General features: G+C 51.2%; 1 protein-coding gene across 1 annotated transcript in view; it reads left to right on the plus strand.

Moving 5' to 3' along the window:
- KCNJ10 (potassium inwardly rectifying channel subfamily J member 10) overlaps positions 1–20,692 on the plus strand; it is a 36,384-nt gene extending 15,692 nt beyond the window's left edge. Inside the window, exon 2 of the mRNA XM_035099423.2 lies at positions 17,442–20,692. Coding sequence (XP_034955314.1) covers positions 17,442–18,578 — 1,137 coding nt within the window. The 3' untranslated portion in view covers positions 18,579–20,692. The remainder of the gene's footprint in view (positions 1–17,441) is intronic.
- Positions 20,693–22,573: the final 1,881 nt, after the last annotated feature.

Raw genomic sequence — 22,573 nt, forward strand, 5'->3', positions numbered from 1 at the left:
GGGTGTAGGATCAGGCCGAGGGACAGATGTCACTCTGTATCAGATGGGACTGGGGCTGACTTCACAGATGTTTGTGCTTTTGTCAAAAAGCGCCAGGCCATTTCAGGAGAAGAAGCATAGAATCATAGAAGTGGTGAGAGACCCCGGGGTCATCTAGTCCAACACCCCCCCCCCCGCAATGCTTTGCCAGCATCAGTGGGAGTTAAACTGCGGAACTCTCTCCCTCAGGAGACATGGAGGGCAACCAACTTGCACGGCTTTAAACTGGGCATACTGGTTATGAGGCCCACAGCCCAGCTGCCCCAGTCCCATCTTGCTGGTGGGAAGACTCCCAGGGGCTCTCATGGCTGTGCTCTTCCCAGAATCAAGAGACAGAAACAGGCTGGGCTCAGACACTCAAAACCAAGAAGGTGGTGGCCGGGGGGGGGGGCATTTTTGCTTTGATCAAACTAAACAAGCAGACAAACGATAGTTCCTGTTTGGAGAACAGTCCCCTGGTGTCGTTCTCTTCAGAATGAGCCAGCCTCTTGCCTTCTCATTCAGGTTAGCCCTTCATCCAGTGCCATGAGGACTAGCCCCTTTATTTTTAAGGGGAGCTCTGCAGTCCAGAAGCAGAGTGCCTGCTTTGCATGCAGAAGGTCCCAGGTTCCTTCCCTGGCGTTTCCGGATAGGGCTGGGGAAAGCCCTCTTCTGAAATGCCGGAGAGTGGGTGCCGGTCCGTGTAGACAAAGCAGTATAAACTACTTTGAGGATTAAAACAGCAACAGCAACAATCCAGCCTTGTATGTATGTATGTATGTATGTATGTATGTATGTATGTATGTATGTAAATATTAAAAGGCAGCTTCCGATGTTCTCATTTAAATCAGCCCTTCATGAGGACTAGAATCTTCAAAGCTTCAATCCCCGGCAATATTTCCAGGTGAGGGGGGACACTCCCTGCCTGAAACCCGAAAACCGCTGCTGCCAGTCAGTGCAGACAACCCTGGGCCAGGTGGAGCAGTTGTCTAGTTCAGCCTGAAGCAGCTGCCCTTGCTACCAAGGAGTGCGGTGGAGTCTCCTTCTTTGGAGGTCTTTAAGCAGAGGCTTGACAGGCATATGTCAAGAATGCTTTGATGGTGTTTGGAGGGGGTTGGACTGGATGGCCCTTGTGGTCTCTTCCAACTCTATGATTCTATGAAATCAGCTGCAGGGCTGTTGTGACCTTATGTGATCAGCTGCCAGGGGGGCTCCTGCCCACCAGAGTTTGCACAGCATCGCCTCGAGAAAACATTGCAGCGGATGGGAAGGGGGGGGCTTTTGGAAAGATGTGCGCAGCCGCTACCCAGAAAGACCATCGCCACCAGCCTTTTGCTCGAGGTTGCATAAGAGCAAGTGAAAAATAGGCAGCCGCTGCGTACCCAGTTTTATGGCGCCACCTGCTGACGCAAAGGGGAGAGTGCTATTGATGGTCCCGCCACCCATAGAATCATAGAAGGGATCCCCACCCCCGCCAAGAGTCATCTAGTCCAACCAGTGCCGGATTTACGTATAAGCTAAACAAGCTGTAGCTTAGGCTCCCACTCTCTTGGGCCCCCCAAAAATAATTAAAGAAAAAAAACACCTGGGTGTACATTTCCAAAATACAAAAAAAAAAACAGCAACAATTTGTTGTTGACAAAGGACAGCTGTGCCTATAAAGGGCCCCATTACCTTCAGTAGCTGAGGGCCTCATCAAACGTAAATCCGGCCCTGAGTCCAGCCCCCTGAAATGCAGGGAGTCCAGGAATCCAGGAGTCCAGGATCACAGTCCAGGAATCCCTGGCGGACGCCTCTTGACCTCTGTTTTAAAAAAGCTCCAAGGAGGGAGAGCCCAGCCCCTTCCTAGGGGGTCTTAAAACAGCTCTTATCTTCAGAAAGTTCATGCCAGTGTTGAGTGGGGGTCTCCTTCCTTGGCCTCTGAAGACATGGGTTCGGGTCCTCCCGTCTGGGGAAGCAGAAAACCAGTGGCGGAGGAAGCCACTCCGGCACCCGGAGCAGCAAGTGCATCTGGGGGCAGGGTGTCATGCCGTAGCGACGCCGTACATACACGCTACGTTGCAGTTTGCTGGCGCCGCTGCTCCTGCGCCGTACAGATGGTGGCGGTATCCTCCATTTGCGGCTGCAGCCGCGAGCGGAGGATCCCAGCACCATCCATACAGTGCGGCACTGGAGTGGCACTGCTGGCAAACCGTGGTGTAGTGTGCATGTGCCTACATCGCGGTTTGCTGGCGCCGCTGCTCCAGGGTGCGGGGCGCATGCCGAGTGTCACTTCCTTCCAGGGTGGCACCTGGGGCGGCCCGCCCCCAATGCACCCCTTGCTACACCACTGCAAAAAAACAAGCTTGCTCCATCTTCCATGTTTAAAGCAGCCTTCCCCCCCTCTGAAAAGCTAAAACTCTTCACCCCCAAAGCCCCCTGGGGGCTGCAGTTTGTTATGGGTGCTGAGAGTTGTTAGGATTTCCTGTAAGGTCTGTGATTTGCATATTTCCCTGAGAAGAGACTGGTGGTGAGGCCATTCTGGGAATTGTGTTTCTGGGGTGAGGAAGAGAGGATCTCCCCCAACAGCTCTCATAACACTTAAGAAACTATAACTCCCAGGATGCTTTGGGGGAAGACGTGTGTGTTCAAAGTGGTCGGGGGGCTGCTTTAAATGTAGGCCCTGTATGCATCATGCATTTAAAGCAGTATCACCCCACTTTTAAAAGCTTTCGGTAAAATTAAGTTGCTTAAGCCTCCCAATGAACACCTCTAAAATAACAAGCAGGCCCAGAGAGCAACCACACTCTTCCCACTCCCAGCAGCCAGAATCCAGAGGTAGAGCTGAGCCCTCAGCGTTAGTAGTTGTTGTAAACAAAATCTGCCCTTATAGAGTCCTTTGTAGGCTCTCCATCGGTAGGAGAAAATAACAGAGGCCAACCAGAGAATATTGAGAAGCAAAGCAGTTAGTAAGCCTGATCTTTATTGAACTGTTGCAACAGGCGAAACAAACAAACAAAAAATGCCTTCCAGTTGTTGTGTATTGAGTCAAAGGATTTTATATCTGCATTACTATTGTCTGTATGTGCTTTGGGGTAAAGTAACTGCCTTTTGGTTCAGCTACTATTGGTTCATTTAAGCTGCTGTATTTGGATCCTCTATCTTATTGGTTCCCTCCAAAAGGCAGCACTGTGATTGCCTGATATTGTTCCCTCCAAAATGTATCCCATTCTAGCTAGTCCCCTGTCCCTATAAATGTAGCTTTCCTGTCCTCAGAGTCAGTCTTGTCTTGTTGCCTTAAATAAAGAGCTGTTATCATGAAGATGTTGTCATTGAATGACTACTATTAAGAAACCCACGACACAACATATTGGCGATGAGGATGGGATGTCAGGCCATCTGAGGGGCGGAGTACCAGACTCCTGACCTCAGAGTCCTGATCTCAGTGGACAAGACTCCCTGTGACTGACAGGACAACTCAGTACCAGACGTAATGGCGGCGTCACGGTTCATGGAACCATTTCAACCTGGAGCGGCTGAGGCGTGGGATGCTTACCTCGAGCGTTTCGAATTCTGCATGGTTGCCAAAGGGGTCACTGATGAGGATAAAAAGAAGGCGTTGTTCCTGTGTTGCTGCGGGGCAGAGACCTTTGAGTTGGCTCGAGCGTTACTAGCCCCCACAACACTCCGAGAGGCAACACTCGCGACTATCACAGATCACCTCTCGAAGCACCTCAACCCTACGGCGTCTAAGATGACCTGGCGCATCGAATTTCATAAGAGGCAGCAACTAGCTGGAGAAACGGTGTCAGTCTTTCTCACCGAATTAAGGAAGCTGGCAAGACACTGCAAGTTTGCGAACCTTGAAGAAGCACTGCTAGACCGGTTCGTGTGTGGCCTTCGCAGCAGCAAGGGCCGCAGGCGGATTGCGGCAAAACAAGAAATGGATCTCGCCACGGCACTCCAAGAGGCAATTGCAACAGAAAATGCTGAGAGAGAAGAGCAAAATCAGGGCCAGCGAGCCACAAAGGGGGCAGGCGAGACAACCCACACTGTGGACGACCAGGAAGCTAGTCCTAACCAAAGTCTGGTGCGGAGAATAGAGATGGTGCGACAGGAGGGCACAGCACGCAAAGACCGTCGGGCGGCATGTCCTGGCTGTGGCGGAACGCATGAGAGAAGGAATTGCCGGTTCCGAGAGGCGACGTGCCGAGCTTGTGGGAAAACAGGGCACATAGCAAGGGTCTGCAGGTCGGGTGCCACCGACACATCTGGGCCTACGAAATCAGGGAGTCGGATGTCCACAACAACCCACCTACTCAATAACTGCAATTACCTCACAAAAATCAATGGCAAAACTGTCCAGTTCCCCGCGCAAGGGAAACCGTCAGTGGGAGTCTTGATCGAAGGGAGGCCGTGTAACATGGAGGTGGATTCCGGATCTGGATTCTCCATAGTTTCTGATGACACAGCCAGAGCGTTGTTTCCTAGGGGTAAGTTTCCCGTGTTGGAGCCATTTCCAGCTACTTTGCAGTCCTATTCTGCCGGCCGTATAGACATTCTGGGTATGTGCACTGTTGACGTGCAGTTCCGCGATAGGAGAGCTGCATTAAAGCTAGTGATCGCCAAAGGGAAGCGCACTAGTCTGCTGGGCATGGACTGGTTTCCAGCTCTGGGTCTGGGAATCTCAGGGCTCCATGCAGTCCAGGTAGTTCCAGAGACATTTGTCACCCTATACAAGGAATTTGGAACACTATTCAATGGGGAGCTGGGGTGCTATAAAGGGCCCCCAATTGACCTAGAACTGGATCCAGGGGTCGCGCCAATCCGGCTCAAACCTCGACGGGTACCGTTTGCATTGCAGCCTAAAATAGAGGCCGAACTAGATAAGCTTGTACAGCAAGGAGTGCTCTCCCCAGTGGACTCTGCCAGATGGGAAACCCCCATCGTAACACCCCTGAAGGCTAATGGAGAGATACGAATTTGTGCGGATTACAAATGTACGATAAATAAGGCTATTAGGGGAAACTCTTACCCTATTTCGGTAGTGTCCCAACTATTGGCAAAGCTGGCTGGGGGGAAGCTGTTTGCAAAAATTGACTTGGCACAGGCATACCAGCAGCTTCCGGTGACTCCGTCGTCCGCAGAAATTCAGACAATTGTGACTCATAAGGGCGCCTTCAAGGTGAATAGGCTACAGTTTGGGGTTTGCATGGCGCCTGGCATATTTCAAGGTCTAATGGAGCGCCTGTTAAGGGGCTTGCCGGGGGTACTTCCATATTTTGATGATGTGTTAATTGCGGGGAAAGACCCTCAAGAGCTACTGGGACGCATCCGGGAAGTTCTTTGCGAATTCAGGGAAGTAGGCCTGAAACTAAAGAAAGAGAAATGCAGCTTCGGGGTGGCCGCTGTGGACTTCTTGGGGTACAGAATTGATGCTGCAGGTATCCAACCCATGGAGGCTAAGATTAAGGCTATCACCGAGGCACCTACACCACGTAACAAGGCTGAACTGCAGTCCTTTTTGGGTCTCATAAACTTCTATCACGCCTTCGTGCCACACAAGGCGTCGATAGCCGAACCATTGCATAGGCTGTTACAAAAGAAGAGTGTTTGGCGTTGGGGACAACCACAACAGAGAGCTGTTGATGCACTGCAGGGAATGCTGTCCAAGGGTAGCACACTTGCCCACTACGACGCAGCTAAGCCATTGGTGCTGGCGTCTGATGCCTCACAGTATGGGTTGGGGGCTGTCCTGAGTCACAGGGAGGCGGACGGGTCGGAGCGACCAATCTCTTTCTATTCAAGAACATTGAGCCCCACGGAGCGCAACTATGCCCAGATTGATAAGGAGGCACTAGCTATAGTCACGGGAATTAAGAAGTTCCATGACTGGGCTTCCGGTTGACCACGCCATCTTGCTCAGACGGGGGTCCGCACAGCGGAGCGGACCTCGGCGCTTCAGAGGTGGAGGGAATCGTTCCAGCGAAACGAAACCTCCTTAAAAGCCCCAAATCGTGCTTTTTGGGGACAGATTTTGCCTGGCGGCGCCAAAAGCGGGCTCTCTCCTCCCCGGATCGGCTTTGTTTAAGCCCCCGAGAGCGAGGAGGTGAACCGCGGCGGACAGGCTGACATTGCTGCTCTGAGAGTGCGAAGCTGCGAGTCTGGGAAGTGGAGGTGGCCAATTCTTCAAAGAACATTCAGCAAATGAATAGACTGTGAGTAATTTGGATTCTTTGGAATGTAAATTAAGGCAACAATTTGGACCTGGGAGAGAGGGGAAAAGAGGAAGCCACCCCCCCCCACGGTAACATAAGAGACAGTAAACAGAAACCCGAAGCCGTAAACAGAAGATTTTAACTTAAAAGGATTCCTCAAAGGCATCAAAGAGAATCTCCCCTAAATGCAGGGTAAAAGGGGAGAGAGACTGTTGTGATTGACTAAGAAAGACCTTTCTTTTTCTCGGGAGCCGGCAGCCCAGAAAACCCAGTGAGCTGACCAGGATTTATAGTTAAATTTTATTTCTATATTTATCTCTGGACTTTTTGGGAATTTTTTTTTTGGTTTATATGCTTTTGAAATGTGAGTTCGAACTTTATTTTTAAGAATGCAGCCAGCTTGTTAAAATGGAGTCGAGAAAATAGACTGCGATCATATTCCACCCCATGTGACAAGTTTTGACCTTGACAGGACTGAACTATGTCAACAAAAAGGTACCCGCCTGAGTTTCAGCGGACTGTTTTGACCTTAATGTGGGAAACAAGAATAGAACTATGTCAAGAGGAGACACAACGGCTAGTGTTACAGCAACAATTCCAGATTGTGATGACAGAATATGATTTCCTAGAAGATGAAGCTTTTGAAACTGAAGAAGATGAATGTGAGAATGACAATGATGACGACTGTGATGATTTAACACAAAATGAAGCCCATCACGAAAAAAATGATGATTTTACTCTACAAAAAGTTGGATGGAGTGCCTCCCCTTCGAGGGGGGCACGACTGGATTTACTGGAACTCCAGAATGACCACAGGGAAGAAGGAAAAATTAAGCAGAGAAGAGAAGAAGCTCAGGGGTCTGATATGGAGGCCTGGATGGCAAAAGACTGCAAACAGGGGGTGGGGTGAAGGGAAAGTGAAGTGGTGATTGTAAGGATGGGTTAATAGGACTATAACTGGACTGCTGACTATGGAACTTGCTGGATTGGAGGGGTGGAGCAGGTACTCGGGGGGAGTAAGGTTAGTTTGGGAATAGTTATAGGTTTAAAAAGTGAATTGATTCTGGAAAAAGGTGAAAATATGGAGGCCTATAGAGGGGTAAAAACTAGGCACGGGAAGAAAAAATGGGAGTTTGATTTCTCAGTGATTGGATAATAGGCGAAAATGATAATAGTTTAAAAGTGGTATAAGATATAAAGGTGTATGTTATAAAATATGAACTATGAAACTGTTGAAGATGATAAATAAGGGAGGAAAACCGGGGAAGGGTGGGAGGGTGGGGAAGCCCACAAAATATGGTTTAACAATTATGAATTTAACAATTATGATGAATTTTTTTTTTTGTCTTTTTTCCTTTTTGTCTTTTTTTTTTCCTCTTCTCTTTTTTCTCTTTTTCTCTTTTTGTATTTTCTTTTTTTTTTGGTATGACAATAGATGGTTGGATGGATGAACTCCTGCGTACTGCCCTGGTTCACTGGAGCTCCCTGGTGGCAGGGGGGGGCTTGGGGGGCAGGGGAGGGGGAGGAGGACAGAAACCCAATCATAAAATGGACCACTTCTGACTGATCACCTGCGTGGGATACTTCTGTGGCAGGGGAGGACCCATGGAGGGGGGTGGGAAGAAGGTGGAAAAGGTGTTTATGTATGTACCATCTTTTGTAATTTGTAAAAACCAATAAAAATTATGTTAAAAAAAAAAAAAAAAGAAGTTCCATGACTACGTGTATGGCTGACCCTTCACAATCCAAACGGACCACAAGCCCTTGTTGGGCCTGTTCAGCCCGCATAAACAAACTCCTCAGATTTTGTCCCCACGCATGCTCCGATGGTCCATCTTTTTGAATGGGTTCCAATACGAACTATGCCATGTGAAGGGTAAGATGTTGTGCCACGCGGATGCACTAAGCCGTCTGCCCCTTCCCGGAGCAGATGACGACGACCCAGCCCCGGCCGAGCACATCATGATGATGGAAATGCTTCCCGGACCACCCGTGACAGCCACCGAAATTGCTGCCAGAGCGAAGAAGGATCCTGTCCTCGCCCGTGTTCTTGTTTGGGTGGGGAGGGGATGGCCCAGGGGGACACAGGAAGAGAAATTTAGACCCTTCACGGCGAGACAACACGAGCTGTCACTCCACAAGGGTTGCATTCTGTGGGGTGATAGGGTAGTCATTCCAGGCCCTCTACGGAACGGGGTGTTGGACACGCTACACATGGGACATCCTGGCATGGTACGGATGAAATCCTTAGCCAGGTGCTATGTGTGGTGGCCTGGCATGGATCAGGACATCGAACAATGGGTACGCACCTGTCAGGCTTGCCAGGAGGTACGCCCAGAAGTGCCCAGGGCACCAGTGCATTGGTGGGAGCGGGCCAGGGCCCCTTGGAGTCGCCTCCATGTTGATTTTGCGGGTCCATTTCAGGGGGAGGTGTTCCTGATCGTAGTGGATGCCTACTCAAAGTGGCTAGAGGTCTTGCTCGTGCCTAACATGTCTTCAGCCGCCGTAATCAGGGTTCTCCGCAAATTGTTCGCGACTCATGGGTTACCTGAGACCATGGTGTCGGACAATGGGGCTGCCTTTGTGTCCTAAGAGTTCAGGGCATTCCTGGTCGATAACTTCATTAGAGGTGTAACCTCAGCGCCTGTCAGAGGGCCTGGTATGGCTACTCTAGAGTAACGACTCCAGCATGGTCTTTTAAGGTTTTTATTAAGTGCTGATTATTTACAGTGTTCAGAGCAGTAAAAATGCATCCTTAAGGTGAGGTGTCTGAACTCCCGAATGGCGATTGGCGCGTTTTCTTCCAGCACCACAGCTTTGGCAGACCCAACCTCTTCCCCCTACGTTTGCGTCGCAATTCGGGAGTTGGGGGAATTGGCCTCCCCCCTGTGCGTCCAACTTCCTGTCCCACCTGCGGCCTGGGCTCCACAACCTTGCCTGAGCCTCGGACACCACTTCCTGACTCTCCGCTGGAGGCAGAGCTCTCCTTACTCTCTCCCGCGCTTGGGGATGGGCTGGAACTTAAGATGGGAGGGACTTCCCTGTATCCCTCGTCCCTCACATCCATCCCCCTCCCAGGCTCCTCTCCCCCCCTTCCTAGTGGCTCTCCGCTTGCTGGGGACGAGTGAAACCCCAAGAAGTCTGTGGCATCCGAGCCTGTGGGTGTAAAAATTTCCCCCCAATCCTGCGATCTTTCTCCTTCCCCCTGAGAAGACGGGAATCCCAAGAAGTCAGTGGCGTCAGAGCTGGTGGGAGTAAAAATGTTCTGCCAGTCCTCTCCTGCCTCTGACGTCGTTGACCTCGGTGAAACCCACACCTCTTCTTCCGTGTCCTCAAATTCCGCTTCCCATCTCCATGGAGAGCTGCTGCCTGCTATCCCTTCCTCCTGCCCCTCCCCCTCTCCCTCCCTTTCCATGTGCCAGGGCTTGGGCCTGTGGGGGAACAGGGCGTGGAACTCTTCCACTAAAAATTCCTCAGGTACTTCTGTGGCCGGTATCCACTCATTGTGGGACGGCGGAGTGTCCTCCCATGCTATCAGGTACTCCAGTCCTCTCACCCCTCTCCTTGAGTCTAAAATCTCAGTTGCCTCATTGAGCTGTCGGGCGTCTCCCGTCTCCCCCCCTCCCTCTGGAGGCTGATCGCTGTCCCTGAACCTGGTACTTTCCCTGTACGGCGACAGCAGCGATCTATGAAACACTGGGTGCACTCTCATGTCCTCCGGCAGTGCTAGCCTGAAGGCTACCGGGTTGACCTGTTGCGTGACCGTGAAGGGGCCCAGCCTCCTGGGTGCTAACTTCTTGCATCGCCCCCTTGTGGGAAGACCTTCCGAGGATAACCAAACCTTGTCCCCCACCCTGATGACCTCTCCCGGTCGCCTGTGGCGATCTGCCCCCTTCTTGTACGCTTCCTTGGCCCTCTCCAAGTGTTCTCTGAGCTGCTGGTGCACCGTCTCCAGGTCCTCTGCCCAATCCTCTGCCTGTGGGCCCTCTTCCTCCTCCTCCCCCTCCCTCTCCGGGAAAGATCTGAGGTCGCGCCCGTAGTTGGCCTTAAAGGGCGACACCCCTGTGGAGACGTGCACCGCATTGTTGTAGGCAAATTCTGCCAGTGGCAGGCGATCCACCCAGTCCGTTTGCCTCTGGCTGACGTAACATCTCAGGTACTGCTGCAGAATGGCGTTGACCCGCTCCGCCTGTCCATTGGTTTGCGGGTGCCTAGCCGTCGACAAGCTGACCTCCACCTGCAGGAGGTTCATGAGCCGCCGCCAGAACCTGGAAACAAATTGGCGGCCACGATCCGAAATAACCCTTAAAGGCAATCCATGCAGTCTGAATACGTGGTCAACAAACAGTTTGGCCGTCTCTTCTGCCGAGACCGCCCTGGCACACGGTATAAAATGGCACATTTTGGACATGAGGTCCACCACCACCAACACTGCGGTCTTGCCCCTGGACGACGGCAGGTCTGTGATGAAGTCCATGGACACTACTTCCCACGGCCTGTGCGGTGTGGCTAAGGGCTCCAGCAAACCTGCTGGTGGCGCTCTGACCACCTTTGCTCGCTGGCAGGTGTCACATCCCCTTACATAATCCCGAACATCCTCCCGCACCCCTGGCCACCAGAAGTGTCTCATGACTAGGTGAGTGGTTTTGTCCCTTCCAAAATGACCCGCCGTTGGGTTGTCGTGCATCTGCTTGAGGGCCTTACCTCTCAGCTGTTTGGTTGGCAGGTACAGGGCTCCCTTGTAAAAAAGCAAACCCCTCCTTTCCTCAAAGTCTTTGGCCTGCTCCCCCCCCCTCTCAGTTCTCTGAAGATGCGGGTGGCAAATTCATCAGCTGCTGTCAGTGCTGTGAGTTCTGCCTCGCTCACCACTGCTGCTCCGCAGGACCATGCTGATGGGGGGAAAATATGCCTGGGTGCCGGTGGCAACTCCTCCTCCATGTACTCTGGCTTGCGGGAGAGGGCATCCGCCCTGACATTCTGCTCTCCCGGGATGTAGTGGATGGAGAAGTTGAAGTTCGAGAAGAACTCTGCCCACCGTATCTGCCGCTGGTTGAGCACCCTGGCAGTTCTCCAGAACTCCAGGTTCTTGTGGTCTGTGCACACCTGGATGGGGTGCTTGGCGCCCACCAGGAAGTGTCGCCAGTGCTGGAACGCAGCGTGGATCGCGAGAAGTTCCCTGTCAAACACTGTGTAGTTGCGTTCCGGCTGGGTCAGCTTCCTGGAGAAGAAGGCACAGGGTCTCCACTCTCTGTTGGCGTCCAGTTGCAACAGAATCGCTCCCAGAGCCTTGTCCGAAGCATCTGTCTCCAGGCGTAGGGGCGCATCCTGCACCACGTGGAACAGGTGCTGGTCTGAAGCGAATACCCTCTTGAGGCTTTCGAACGCTGCTTGCGCCTCTGGTGTCCACCGGAACTTCTGCTTGCCTCTCAGGCAGTCGGTGATAGGAGCCGTGACGCGAGAGAAGTTCTTGATGAACTTCCTGTAGAAGTTCGCGAAGCCTAGTAGGCGTTGGGCATCTTTGCGCGTCCTGGGGCTGTGCCAGTCCAGGATGGCCTGCACCTTGTCCTTGTCCATCGCCAGCCCCTTGTCTGACAGCTTGTAGCCTAGGAAGTCCACTTCTTTGGTGTGAAACTTGCACTTCTCCAGCTTCACATACAGGTGGTTGTCCTTCAGGCGCTGCAACACCTCCCTGACATCCTTCACATGCTGCACTGGGTCATTGGAGTAGATAAGGATGTCATCCAGAAAGACCAAGCAGTTCTTGAAGAGGAGGGACCCCAGGACGTGGTGCATGAAGGCCTGGAAGCATGCTGAGCCCCCTTGCAACCCGAAGGGCATCACCAGATATTCAAAAGAGCCCAGAGGCGTGAACATCGTGGTCTTCCATTCATCACCCTCCCGGATCCTAATCAAGTTGTACGCCCCTCTTAGGTCGAGCTTGGTGAAGATCTTGCCCCTGCGTGCCGCTGTCAGGAGATCATCCACTCTGGGCATGGGGAAAGCCACTGGCTCTGTCACCGAATTCAGCCGTCTAAAATCCACCACCAGACGGCGCTGTTGCGTGTCTTTCTTGTCCACCCAGAAGACCGGGCTGCCCCCTGCTGCCTTGCTTTCTCTGATGAACCCCCGCTTGAGGTTCTTGTCGATGAAAGCGCGCAGATCCTCCAGTTCCTGATCTGACATGGCGTACAGCTTGGCTGGGGGTATAGTTGCCCCTGGCACCAGGTTGATCTGGCAGTCAAAAGGCCTGTGTGGGGGTAGGTGGTCGGACTCCGCTTCGCTGAAGACCTCCTGCAGGTCCCAGTACGGCTTGGGTATTGCCTCACCCCCCTTGACGTGCATGGTGGCCACCGTGGCTATCGGAGGCCCCTCCCCTGGTTGGTGCTGCATGCAATGTTCCAGACAAAAGTCCGATCCAAAAGTGATGCATCTCTGGTGCCAACTTATGGAGGGGTCGTGGCGCGTCAGCCAGCTCATGCCCAAGACGATGGGGGGGTCTGAGATGGTTGTGACGTTGAAAGCCAGTGTCTCTGAGTGCCTTCCCACCGTCATTCTCATGGGGGGGGGGGTTGATGCGTGATGGCCCCTCCCAGCAGCTCTCTGCCGTCAATGGTGGCCACGTGCAGGGGAAAATCCAGCTGCAGAAGTTGGATCTGGTGCTCTTCCGCAAAGTTTCTCGAGAAGAAGTTGGCTGAGGCACCACTGTCAATTAAGGCGAGGACTGTCAGGGGATAGCCATTTGGGAGCGTGAGCGTGACTTCTAGAACCACTCCTGCTCTGGGTGGGGTGGGCTGGCTGTGCTCCTCTCTGTGCGGGTGGGCGGGCGGGGGCTGTTGTCTGCTGACTGTGCCTGGCCGCTCCCCCTTGTCTCCTGCAGCCAGGCTGTCTCGTTTCCCTGCTGTGGTGCTGCGTCAGCTGGGGAAGGTACAACCGTTCCCGCCTTTCCTTGCCACTCTCTGCGATGAGGGCAGTCTCTGACGCGATGCCGGGGGGAGTTGCAGAGAAAGCAATTCCCGCCTCTTCCCTCCTTGCGTCTTGGCGCCGCCGGGGTTTGAAAAGCCCGCGCGCGCGCTCCTCCGATCTCCATCGGTTCCGGCTCTGGGCTTGGCCTGGGCGGGTGTGGGGGCGGGCCCTGGGGTGGGGTTTGGTGATGTGGTCTGTCCTGGGAGCGTGGGAACCAAGGTTTTGCTGCGCGCGTCGCTTGTTTGTCATTCCATCTGGATTCCTGTCTCACCCCCACCGCTAGCGCCGCTTTGCTTAACTCATCCATAGTTCGCGGTTTGGGACCTCTTGCCAGCTCATCCTTAACGTCTGCGTGCAAACCCATGTAGAAGGCTGATTTCACTGGCTCACTTTGCAGATCCCACCCCAGTTTGTGCACCAGCATGGTGAATCTCGCCCAGTAGTCCCTAACTGTCGATTTTCCTTGTGTTAAGTTATGAAGCTCCTCTTTAGTGGCCTCCATTTCACTGTCACTAGCGTACATTATTTTTAAAGCTTCTAGAAATAATTTTGCGTTCTTCATGCAAGGATTTTTTTGCGCGATGAGCGGTCTTACCCATTCTCGGGCGGCCCCCGTCAAATGCTCTATGATAAAGGAGACTCTGTGCGCGTCATCTGGGAATTCTGCTGCATGCAATTCCAGCGCATAATTTATTTCTGTCTCGAATCCTAGGTACTCCCTAGGGTCGCCGCTAAACTTGGTGACTAGGCTCTGTCCCCTTCTCACTTGGACTAGCTGCGGCTGGGGCACCCCCCCACCTCTAGCGGCTTTCTCCTCTTCCAACTTTTTCTGTAGGTCCAAAACCATCACCCTTAGCTGTTTCTCAGTCTCCTCTTTTGTCCTCACCTGGTCCACCAGCTTGTTCAGCTCCTCCTGCGCCCCTCGCGCTTCCTCCTGAGCGGCATGCAATTGCTGCTGTGCGTGCGCTGTGAGGTTCTGCAGCTCCTGCTTCGCTGCTTCGGCCTCCAGCCTCCAATGCTCAGCCTCTTGAGCGCTCATCGCTGCACTCCAAAGTAGCCAAAAAAAGATTCGGGAGTTGCTGTCAGAGGGCCTGGTATGGCTACTCTAGAGTAACGACTCCAGCATGGTCTTTTAAGGTTTTTATTAAGTGCTGATTATTTACAGTGTTCAGAGCAGTAAAAATGCATCCTTAAGGTGAGGTGTCTGAACTCCCGAATGGCGATTGGCGCGTTTTCTTCCAGCACCACAGCTTTGGCAGACCCAACCTCTTCCCCCTACGTTTGCGTCGCAATTCGGGAGTTGGGGGAATTGGCCTCCCCCCTGTGCGTCCAACTTCCTGTCCCACCTGCGGCCTGGGCTCCACAACCTTGCCTGAGCCTCGGACACCACTTCCTGACTCTCCGCTGGAGGCAGAGCTCTCCTTACTCTCTCCCGCGCTTGGGGATGGGCTGGAACTTAAGATGGGAGGGACTTCCCTGTATCCCTCGTCCCTCACAGCGCCCTTCCACCTGTCCTCGAACGGGCAAGCTGAACGGATGGTGCCAAGGGATCTATAGCGCGTCTGCTGGAAGGTGATTGGCCTGCCCGCATTGCGAGGATGTTGTTCCTGCAGCACACGACACCATGTGTATCCACGGGCAAGTCACCGGCAGAACTATTAATGGGGAGAAGGTTAGTTACAATCCTGGACTTCGTCCACCCCGACAAGGTGTCCGCTCGCTCAACAAGAGAGCTGCCGGCCGCTGAGGGCGACAGAACCCGATACTTGACCTCAGAGGACTTAGTTTGGGTCCGGAACTATGCCAGGGGGCCAGCATGGGTGCCGGGGGTGGTCACTCGGCCCAGCGGGCCAGTGTCATATTTCATCATGTTAGAGGATGGCAGAGTCATGCGCCGCCACATTGACCAGCTGAGGCGCCGGGCTCCTAGCAGGGTTAACGCTGGTGGGGAGGAGTCACAAACAACTCCGCCTGCAATCAGTGAGTCACCACCGCCAAGCCAGGTAGGCCCAGGGCTACGGGAGGTGGAGGACTCAGAGAGTCAGGAAGCTGAGACCACCACAGGTGGACCAGACCTGGTGATAACTAGTGAGTCTAGGGAATTGACTAGTGAAACAGTACCCGCTGAAGTACCGGGAGTTGCTGGAGAGGGAAGCCTGACCACGGATAGGCCTAGGGATGCTACACCGGTGGTCAGGCGATCCAGCAGGATTCGGAGACCACCGCAGCACTTGAAAGATTTTGTACATAGTGTCAACATGGTGCGGGGTGTGTGTGTGTGTTGTGTATTGAGTCAAAGGATTTTATATCTGCATTACTATTGTCTGTATGTGCTTTAGGGTAAAGTAACTGCCTTTTGGTTCAGCTACTATTGGTTCATTTAAGCTGCTGTATTTGGATCCTCTATCATATTGGTTCCCTCCAAAAGGCAGCACTGTGATTGCCTGATATTGTTCCCTCCAAAATGTATCCCTTTCTAGCTAGTCCCCTGTCCCTATAAATGTAGCTTTCCTGTCCTCAGAGTCAGTCTTGTCTTGTTGCCTTAAATAAAGAGCTGTTATCATGAAGATGTTGTCACTGAATGACTACTATTAAGAAACCCACGACACAACACCAGTAGCACCTTAGAGACCAACTAAGTTTGTCATAGGTATGCATGCACACTTCTTCAGATACACTGAAACAGAAGTCAGCAGACCCTTATGTATAGTCAGAGGGTGGGGAGGGGTATTACTCAGAAGGGTGGTGGGAATGGGTGATTGGCTGATAGGGGTGGTAAACCTGTGGACGACTGTTAACGACTGCAATTGGTCTTACAGGAAAAAGCAAGGAGTGAGATGGCTCTGCAATTGGTCTTACAGGAAAAAGCAAGGAGTGAGATGGCTAAAAATAGCTTTATCGTGTATATTGAGATAAGAATCCAATGTCTCTATTCAGACCAGGTCTCTCCATGGTTTTAAGTTCGGTAATAAGTTGCAATTCAACTTAGCTGGTCTCTAAGGTGCTACTGGAAGGAATTTTTTTATTTTGTTTTGACTACGGCAGACCAACAAGGCTACCTACCTGTTGTAACAGGGTGCCCCCTTACAGGCAGGAGAAAGGAGGAGGACCCAGAACAAAGATGTGCCTGCCCTTATATAGACATTTTGAAATTCCCTGCCCTGGAGCTCAAGACCACCCCTCCATACATCATACATACATCACAGAAGGGGCGGTCTACAAGAGAAATCTAAGTGCGTTGTTTATCTCCTGTCTGGCAGGTTACCTGTTAATGGTCACTTGATTGGATTACGTGGGGAGCATGGCCAGTCTTTTTGTAATGATAAATACTTAGTTCCTGAGCCAGGTCACAGGCTCACCCTATTCACCCTATACACAGACATACCCTTAAGACAGGATTTGTGAACGAAAAGACAATGGGGAGGCTTTTCCATTTTCCTTCGACCTTGCAGAGAAATATTTGAGGTCAATTTGGGAGGGACAAATTGGTTTCAGGACTTTTTCTGGGGTTTCAGACATGCGGTTTATATATTTATGTACGTGTTTGCTTGGTACATTTATGAACATTTATTAGACATCTAAGACCTTAAAATTATTATAGCATAGTCATTGGGAGCCTCCTCCTCCTCCTCCTCCTCCTCCTCGAATTTGTCTAATCCTCTTTTTAAACCATCTAATCTGCCATAGGACTGATAATGCACACTGAAAAAATGATTCATTCCTTCTTAGCTTGACTCCCCTATGGGGAACGATATCTTCAGGCAATGCAGAGCTAAACTTTGGAACTCCCTCCCGCTGGAGGCAGTGACAGCCACCAACGTAGATGGCTTTAAAAGAGGATGAGGCACATTCCCGAAGGCTGTTAATGGCTACTAGCCAGGAGGTCTATGCTTCACCTCCATAGCTGGAGGCCGCAATGCTTCCCAGTCGCTGAAAACCACAGGAGGGAAGAGGGCTCTTGTGTGCAAATCATGTTTGTGAGTTTCCCATAATAGGCATCTGAATGACCATGGAAAGAAAGGGATGTTGGACTAGATGGGCGCCCTTGGGCCTGACCCAGCGTCCAGACTCTTCTTATCTTCTCATGGAGCTTCCAGGTGTAGAGGAAGTCTACCTAGATTCTTAAGTTCTTATGGGTACCTGCCCACCGTGAGAACAGGATTCTGGCCTGAATGGGCTCTTTATATGTTATTGTGTCAGTTCTCCCATCTCACCCCGTCCTCTTTTCCTTTTCTCCTCTCCCCCCCCCCCGCCACCGGCCAGATGACGTCGTCCACCAAGGTGTACTACAGCCAGACGACGCAGACCGACAGCCGCCCCCTGATCGGCTCCACCCTGCGCAAGAGGCGGGTCATGACAAAGGATGGGCGGAGCAACGTCCGCATGGAGCACATTGCGGACAAGAGGTTCCTCTACCTGAAGGACCTGTGGACGACCTTCATCGACATGCAGTGGCGCTACAAGCTGCTCCTCTTCTCCGCTTCCTTTGCCGGGACGTGGTTCATCTTTGGGGTGATCTGGTACCTGGTAGCCGTGCTGCACGGGGACCTCCTGGAATTTGACCCCCCCTCCAACCACACCCCTTGCGTCATGCAAGTCCACACCCTCACCGGGGCCTTCCTCTTCTCCCTGGAGTCCCAGACCACCATCGGCTACGGCTTCCGCTACATCAGCGAGGAGTGCCCGTTGGCCATCGTTCTGCTCATCAGCCAGCTGGTCCTCACCACTATCATGGAGATCTTCATCACGGGCACCTTCCTGGCCAAGATCGCCCGCCCCAAGAAGAGGGCAGAGACCATCAAGTTCAGCCAGAACGCCGTGGTGGCCCAACACGATGGCAAGACCTGCTTGATGATCCGGGTGGCCAACATGAGGAAGAGCCTCCTCATCGGGTGCCAAGTGACCGGCAAACTCCTCCAGACCTACCTCACCAAGGAAGGAGAGAACATCCGGCTCAACCAGGTCAATGTGGACTTCCAGGTGGACACATCCTCCGACAGCCCCTTCCTCATCCTGCCCCTGACCTTCTACCATGTAGTGAACGAGAGCAGCCCCTTCCGGGACATGGCCTTGCGCACCGGGGAAGGAGACTTTGAGCTGGTGGTCATCCTCAGCGGCACTGTGGAGTCCACCAGTGCCACGTGCCAAGTCCGGACCTCCTACCTCCCTGAGGAGATCCTCTGGGGCTATGAGTTCACCCCAGTCATCTCCCTCTCGGCCAGCGGGAAATATGTGGCTGACTTCAGCCTCTTTGAGCAGGTGATCAAAGTGGCACCCCCTTGCTGCCTTCATGAGACGGTGCGGTACGGGGACCCCGAGAAACTGAAGCTAGAGGAATCCTTTCGGGAGAAAGCAGAGAGGGAAGGGACCCCCTTGAGCGTCCGGATCAGCAACGTTTGATTCCCTCAGAGGACTTGTGAGGCCTGCGTTATACGAGTATTGCATCCAAGTGTCTTCATTAGCTTCCAGACTTCCTTCACACCCTTGGTTTCTGTGGCTGCATTTTCTCTCTCTCAAACTGCAGGATGAACAATCTGTTCTTCTCTTTAGGAATCTGCTAAAGGAACGCGAAGGTCCGCTCCCCTCGACACAGCAGCTCACAGTTAGCACCAGAATTCAAGGTCTCCTCCGTGGTTTTGACCAACTGCTGGAAGTATATATATTTTTAATTGTGTTTCTTTCTTAAATACAAATAATTGTGCTGTCATTGTTCAGGGGACCACCAGGTCATAGTTTTTAATAGGAGGCAGAGGCACACGTACCAGCAACACTATTGTGTTGAATGCTTTTTAAAATATAACTATACTGAGTTTTCTTTCTTTTTGCCTTGGAAACTCTTACCACAAAGATTAGCTTTTAATGCCAGCCTAACCTAAAAGATATTGATGGATGCATGAGAAAGGGAAACACAAAGATTTGGACAGAGCACTGGGAGTGCCCCACCGCACCAGCCTCTGTGAAATGGAGGGTATAAATCCTACTAGTGCAAACTGTGCAAATGAATATTCTGTTGTGGTCACCACGGGATACCTCAGATGAAGCTGGAAAACACATTCACAGCAGGTATGCCTGGCAATCTGCATTCAACAAATCCACCACACCTCAACGATTTCTAATTCAGAAGCAGCCCTTCGAAGTTTTGAAACACACCCCAGCACCCTTGATATTTAATGCACAGGTGTCGTATGACAAAGCAGTACCTTAAGAATTATCGTGTGACCTCCAACCTGGAGGTCTGATGACTCCAGTATAAAGCACACCCACCTACCCACTTTTTTAAAGATTAAAAACACATCCTCCCTGATCTTAAATACGGAGGTGGAAAGGGAGGACAAGCAGATTTCGTTTGAAAGCTTTGTAAGAATTGGAACCTGGATGTCTGTCCGTTCATAAAGTTGTGCTTCAGTGGAGAGGCATGTCCTGTTTATTAACTGGGATGTGCTGTCATGATCCTTGTTTTTCAATGCTAGAGTTTCCAATCCCTGGACTAAAGAAGGATCGATGACTTTAGCTACCCAACAGCCTAGGCTGCATATGTTGAAAACACCAAGCAGAATGCAGGTAGAGTCTGAAAAGAACACAGGTGTTTCTGTCTCCTGAATCCTGCTCCTTAAAGCAACAGGTGAACCTCTGATCACAACAGACCTGCTGTACTTGTTATTACGGTATTACTGTAAATTCTCAACATCAAAAATGCTGAACTTCGGAGCTGAGTAAGAAAAAAGACCTTGTGGAGAACGTATTTATCGTCTTTGACCTCCCATCTGTGGCATTTCCCAAATGAGCGGAGAAAGGACTTTGAGATGAATCTGGCTTTTTGAAAAGGAACGAGGCCAGTATTGTTTGTCTGTGATGGGACCAATCTGAAGATTGGTCTGACAGACAGATAGTCCCTATTGAAAGACCTGCCCCACAGGCGTGGCATCTTTGTAAAAACTAACACACTCGCAAAATGGGCTTTTAACACAGATCCATCAGAATGCAGCTCTCAAGTGCTTTTGCATATTTTAAGTGCAGGGCGAATCTCCCAGCGAACGGAACTGACAGCAAATTTCCAAAAAGTTCTGTGGAGTTAGCTCGCTTCTGCACAACCCTGTTTTTGGAGCACTCATCCTGATCTGTTTGCAGGGAGGTCAGATGCCGTTGCATCACAGCAAATGTCATCCTGCACTCTCCATGCATTTCCTCGTCACTTTCCTTCCTGTGAAAAAGCCTGATCTTTTGGGGAAGCGGGTTGGTCATACAAGAACTCTAATTGAGCAACTGGAATTTCCCAATATGTGATCGATTCCCACCCAAAAATGTGTGCCCGTCTGGAAGCAGACTCAGAGGCAAAGGTCAATCCTAAGACTCCTGAACCCAGGAAGAACCTCATCACCAGAGTAAAGTGGAAGAAGATATTCTGGGGAGGATGAGACCCAGTTTGCTTTTCTGTGGCCGGTCAGGTCTTTGTTGTCATTGCAGCTGATAGGAGCCTTCCAGCAGAAAGGAAGGAGCTGGAATTTGAGGATATGAGGTAGGAGGCCAATGATTTTTTTTTTTTAATCTCCAAGAGGCCTCCAATGCTGTCTGAAGTTGGGGTGTGTGGGTGGGGAAACCCACAGCTGTGCAGAAACTGTCCCAAACAGCTACTTCTGGCTAGATCAAATAACATTGTGGGTTGGGGGGTGGTGGAGTTGGGGGACGGCTATTGGCTCTTTTTTTTAGGAGTCGGATCGTCATGGGCCTAAGATGGTTTCTTACAGGAACGAATTCTAAAACGGTTGTTACACACATCACAATAGAGGGAGTCACTTCCTCTTCGTAGAAAGAAAGTATCTATTGAAATATATAAATCTATTTATATAAATGAGATATATATAGTTATTTGTAAAAGAGAGACAGTGTGTGTCATGGAGCTATTTTGCACTTTGTCTGAAATAAGTTGGATTCAAAAATTGCTATGGGAGCCAAAAAGAAAAATGGAAGGAGGAAGCAAATCCAAGATGTTCCAGGCATTTTTCCTTTCGTTCGTTCCTTCCTAAATTCTACTGTGCCCAGTGTGGAAATTTCCACTCCATTCTCTGAAATGAGTCACTGATCTTTCTGCAATGGGAGTAGGGTGGGTGGGAGCTTATTTTTTAAATTGGGGAACTAACCAAAGCTGCCCAAAATGTTTTGCTGTCTTGAGCAAAGGGCGATTCCATCAATTCTGCATTACAGGGGGTTAGACTAGATGTCATTTGGTGTTCCTTCCAACTCTTACCATTCTGTGATTCCATGAACAAAAGCCAAGGGCAGTTGACCTTTCTTCAATGCTGGCAAGGGGTCACACCCGAGGAGGGCAGCCTAGCTTGGTTGTTGTTTAGTCGTTTAGTCGTGTCAGACTCTTCGTGACCCCATGAACATAGCACGCCAGGCACTCCTGTCTTGCACTGCCTCCCGCAGCCTAGCTTAGGGGCTGCAAATCATGGCTGTGTGGCACACCCCACCACCCACACCCAATTTGCCACTCCAAATGGGTGATGTTGGAGAATCCCAATGAAAACATTCCCTTATGTCCAGAACAAAATCAATCTGGCAAATACGATTGAGATTCTTTGTTGCTTTCACTCCACAAACATTTATGTAGATGATGCCCTTCCCAGTTCACATTACTTTTTCTTGCATTGATACAAACAGGGTGGAATAACAATGTCATCAATTAATTACATAGATTATGTAATTCCTCCATGGTGAACTGAACACTGCGATTCCTGCATCGGCAGCGGGTTGGACTGAATGACCCTCCGGGTCCCTTCTGTGATTCCATGTGATAGATACAGGCCAGCATGGAAAACGATGCCTTCTTACCTCTGGCCCGCAAAGCTCTGTTGCCCAAGGCGTCTGCCCCACCCTGTCTCGGAGCAGAGCTGCCAGTGACCCACGGATGAAATTCCCATAGTTACATTGGGAGTGAGTGCTGTGGTTTGAATGAGGAATCACTCTCCCTCTGCTCTGGTTACAGGTAGGTAGCCGTGTTGGTCTGCTGTCGAAACAAAATAAAATAGAAAAATTCCTTCCAGTAGCACCTTAGAGACCAACTAAGTTTGTCATAGGTATGAGCTTTTGTTTTGCCAGGAAGTGTCACCCCAGCACCATCATGCAGTTATTTTGACTCATCCTTTCGGTGCAGCGATGCAACCACACAGGGATTTGTGTCGTATGTGGGGTCATGCCACTCCATCTCCCATCGCATGTTTTCCTGCCACAAAACAAAAGGTCCATCTGTCTGATAAGCTGTTATGTAGAGACGCTGTCCGTATGGACTTGCCCCAAGTTCAGATAACGCTTCAAGAAGTGACCTGGATCAAGGGCCAATGATTGAGCCCGAGTTCTTTGTCTTTAAAATACATTGCATTTCCTCCGTCGTCAAA

This window comes from Zootoca vivipara, chromosome 17, assembly GCF_963506605.1.
Source record: "Zootoca vivipara chromosome 17, rZooViv1.1, whole genome shotgun sequence".
Classification (NCBI taxonomy): Eukaryota; Metazoa; Chordata; class Lepidosauria; order Squamata; family Lacertidae; genus Zootoca; species Zootoca vivipara.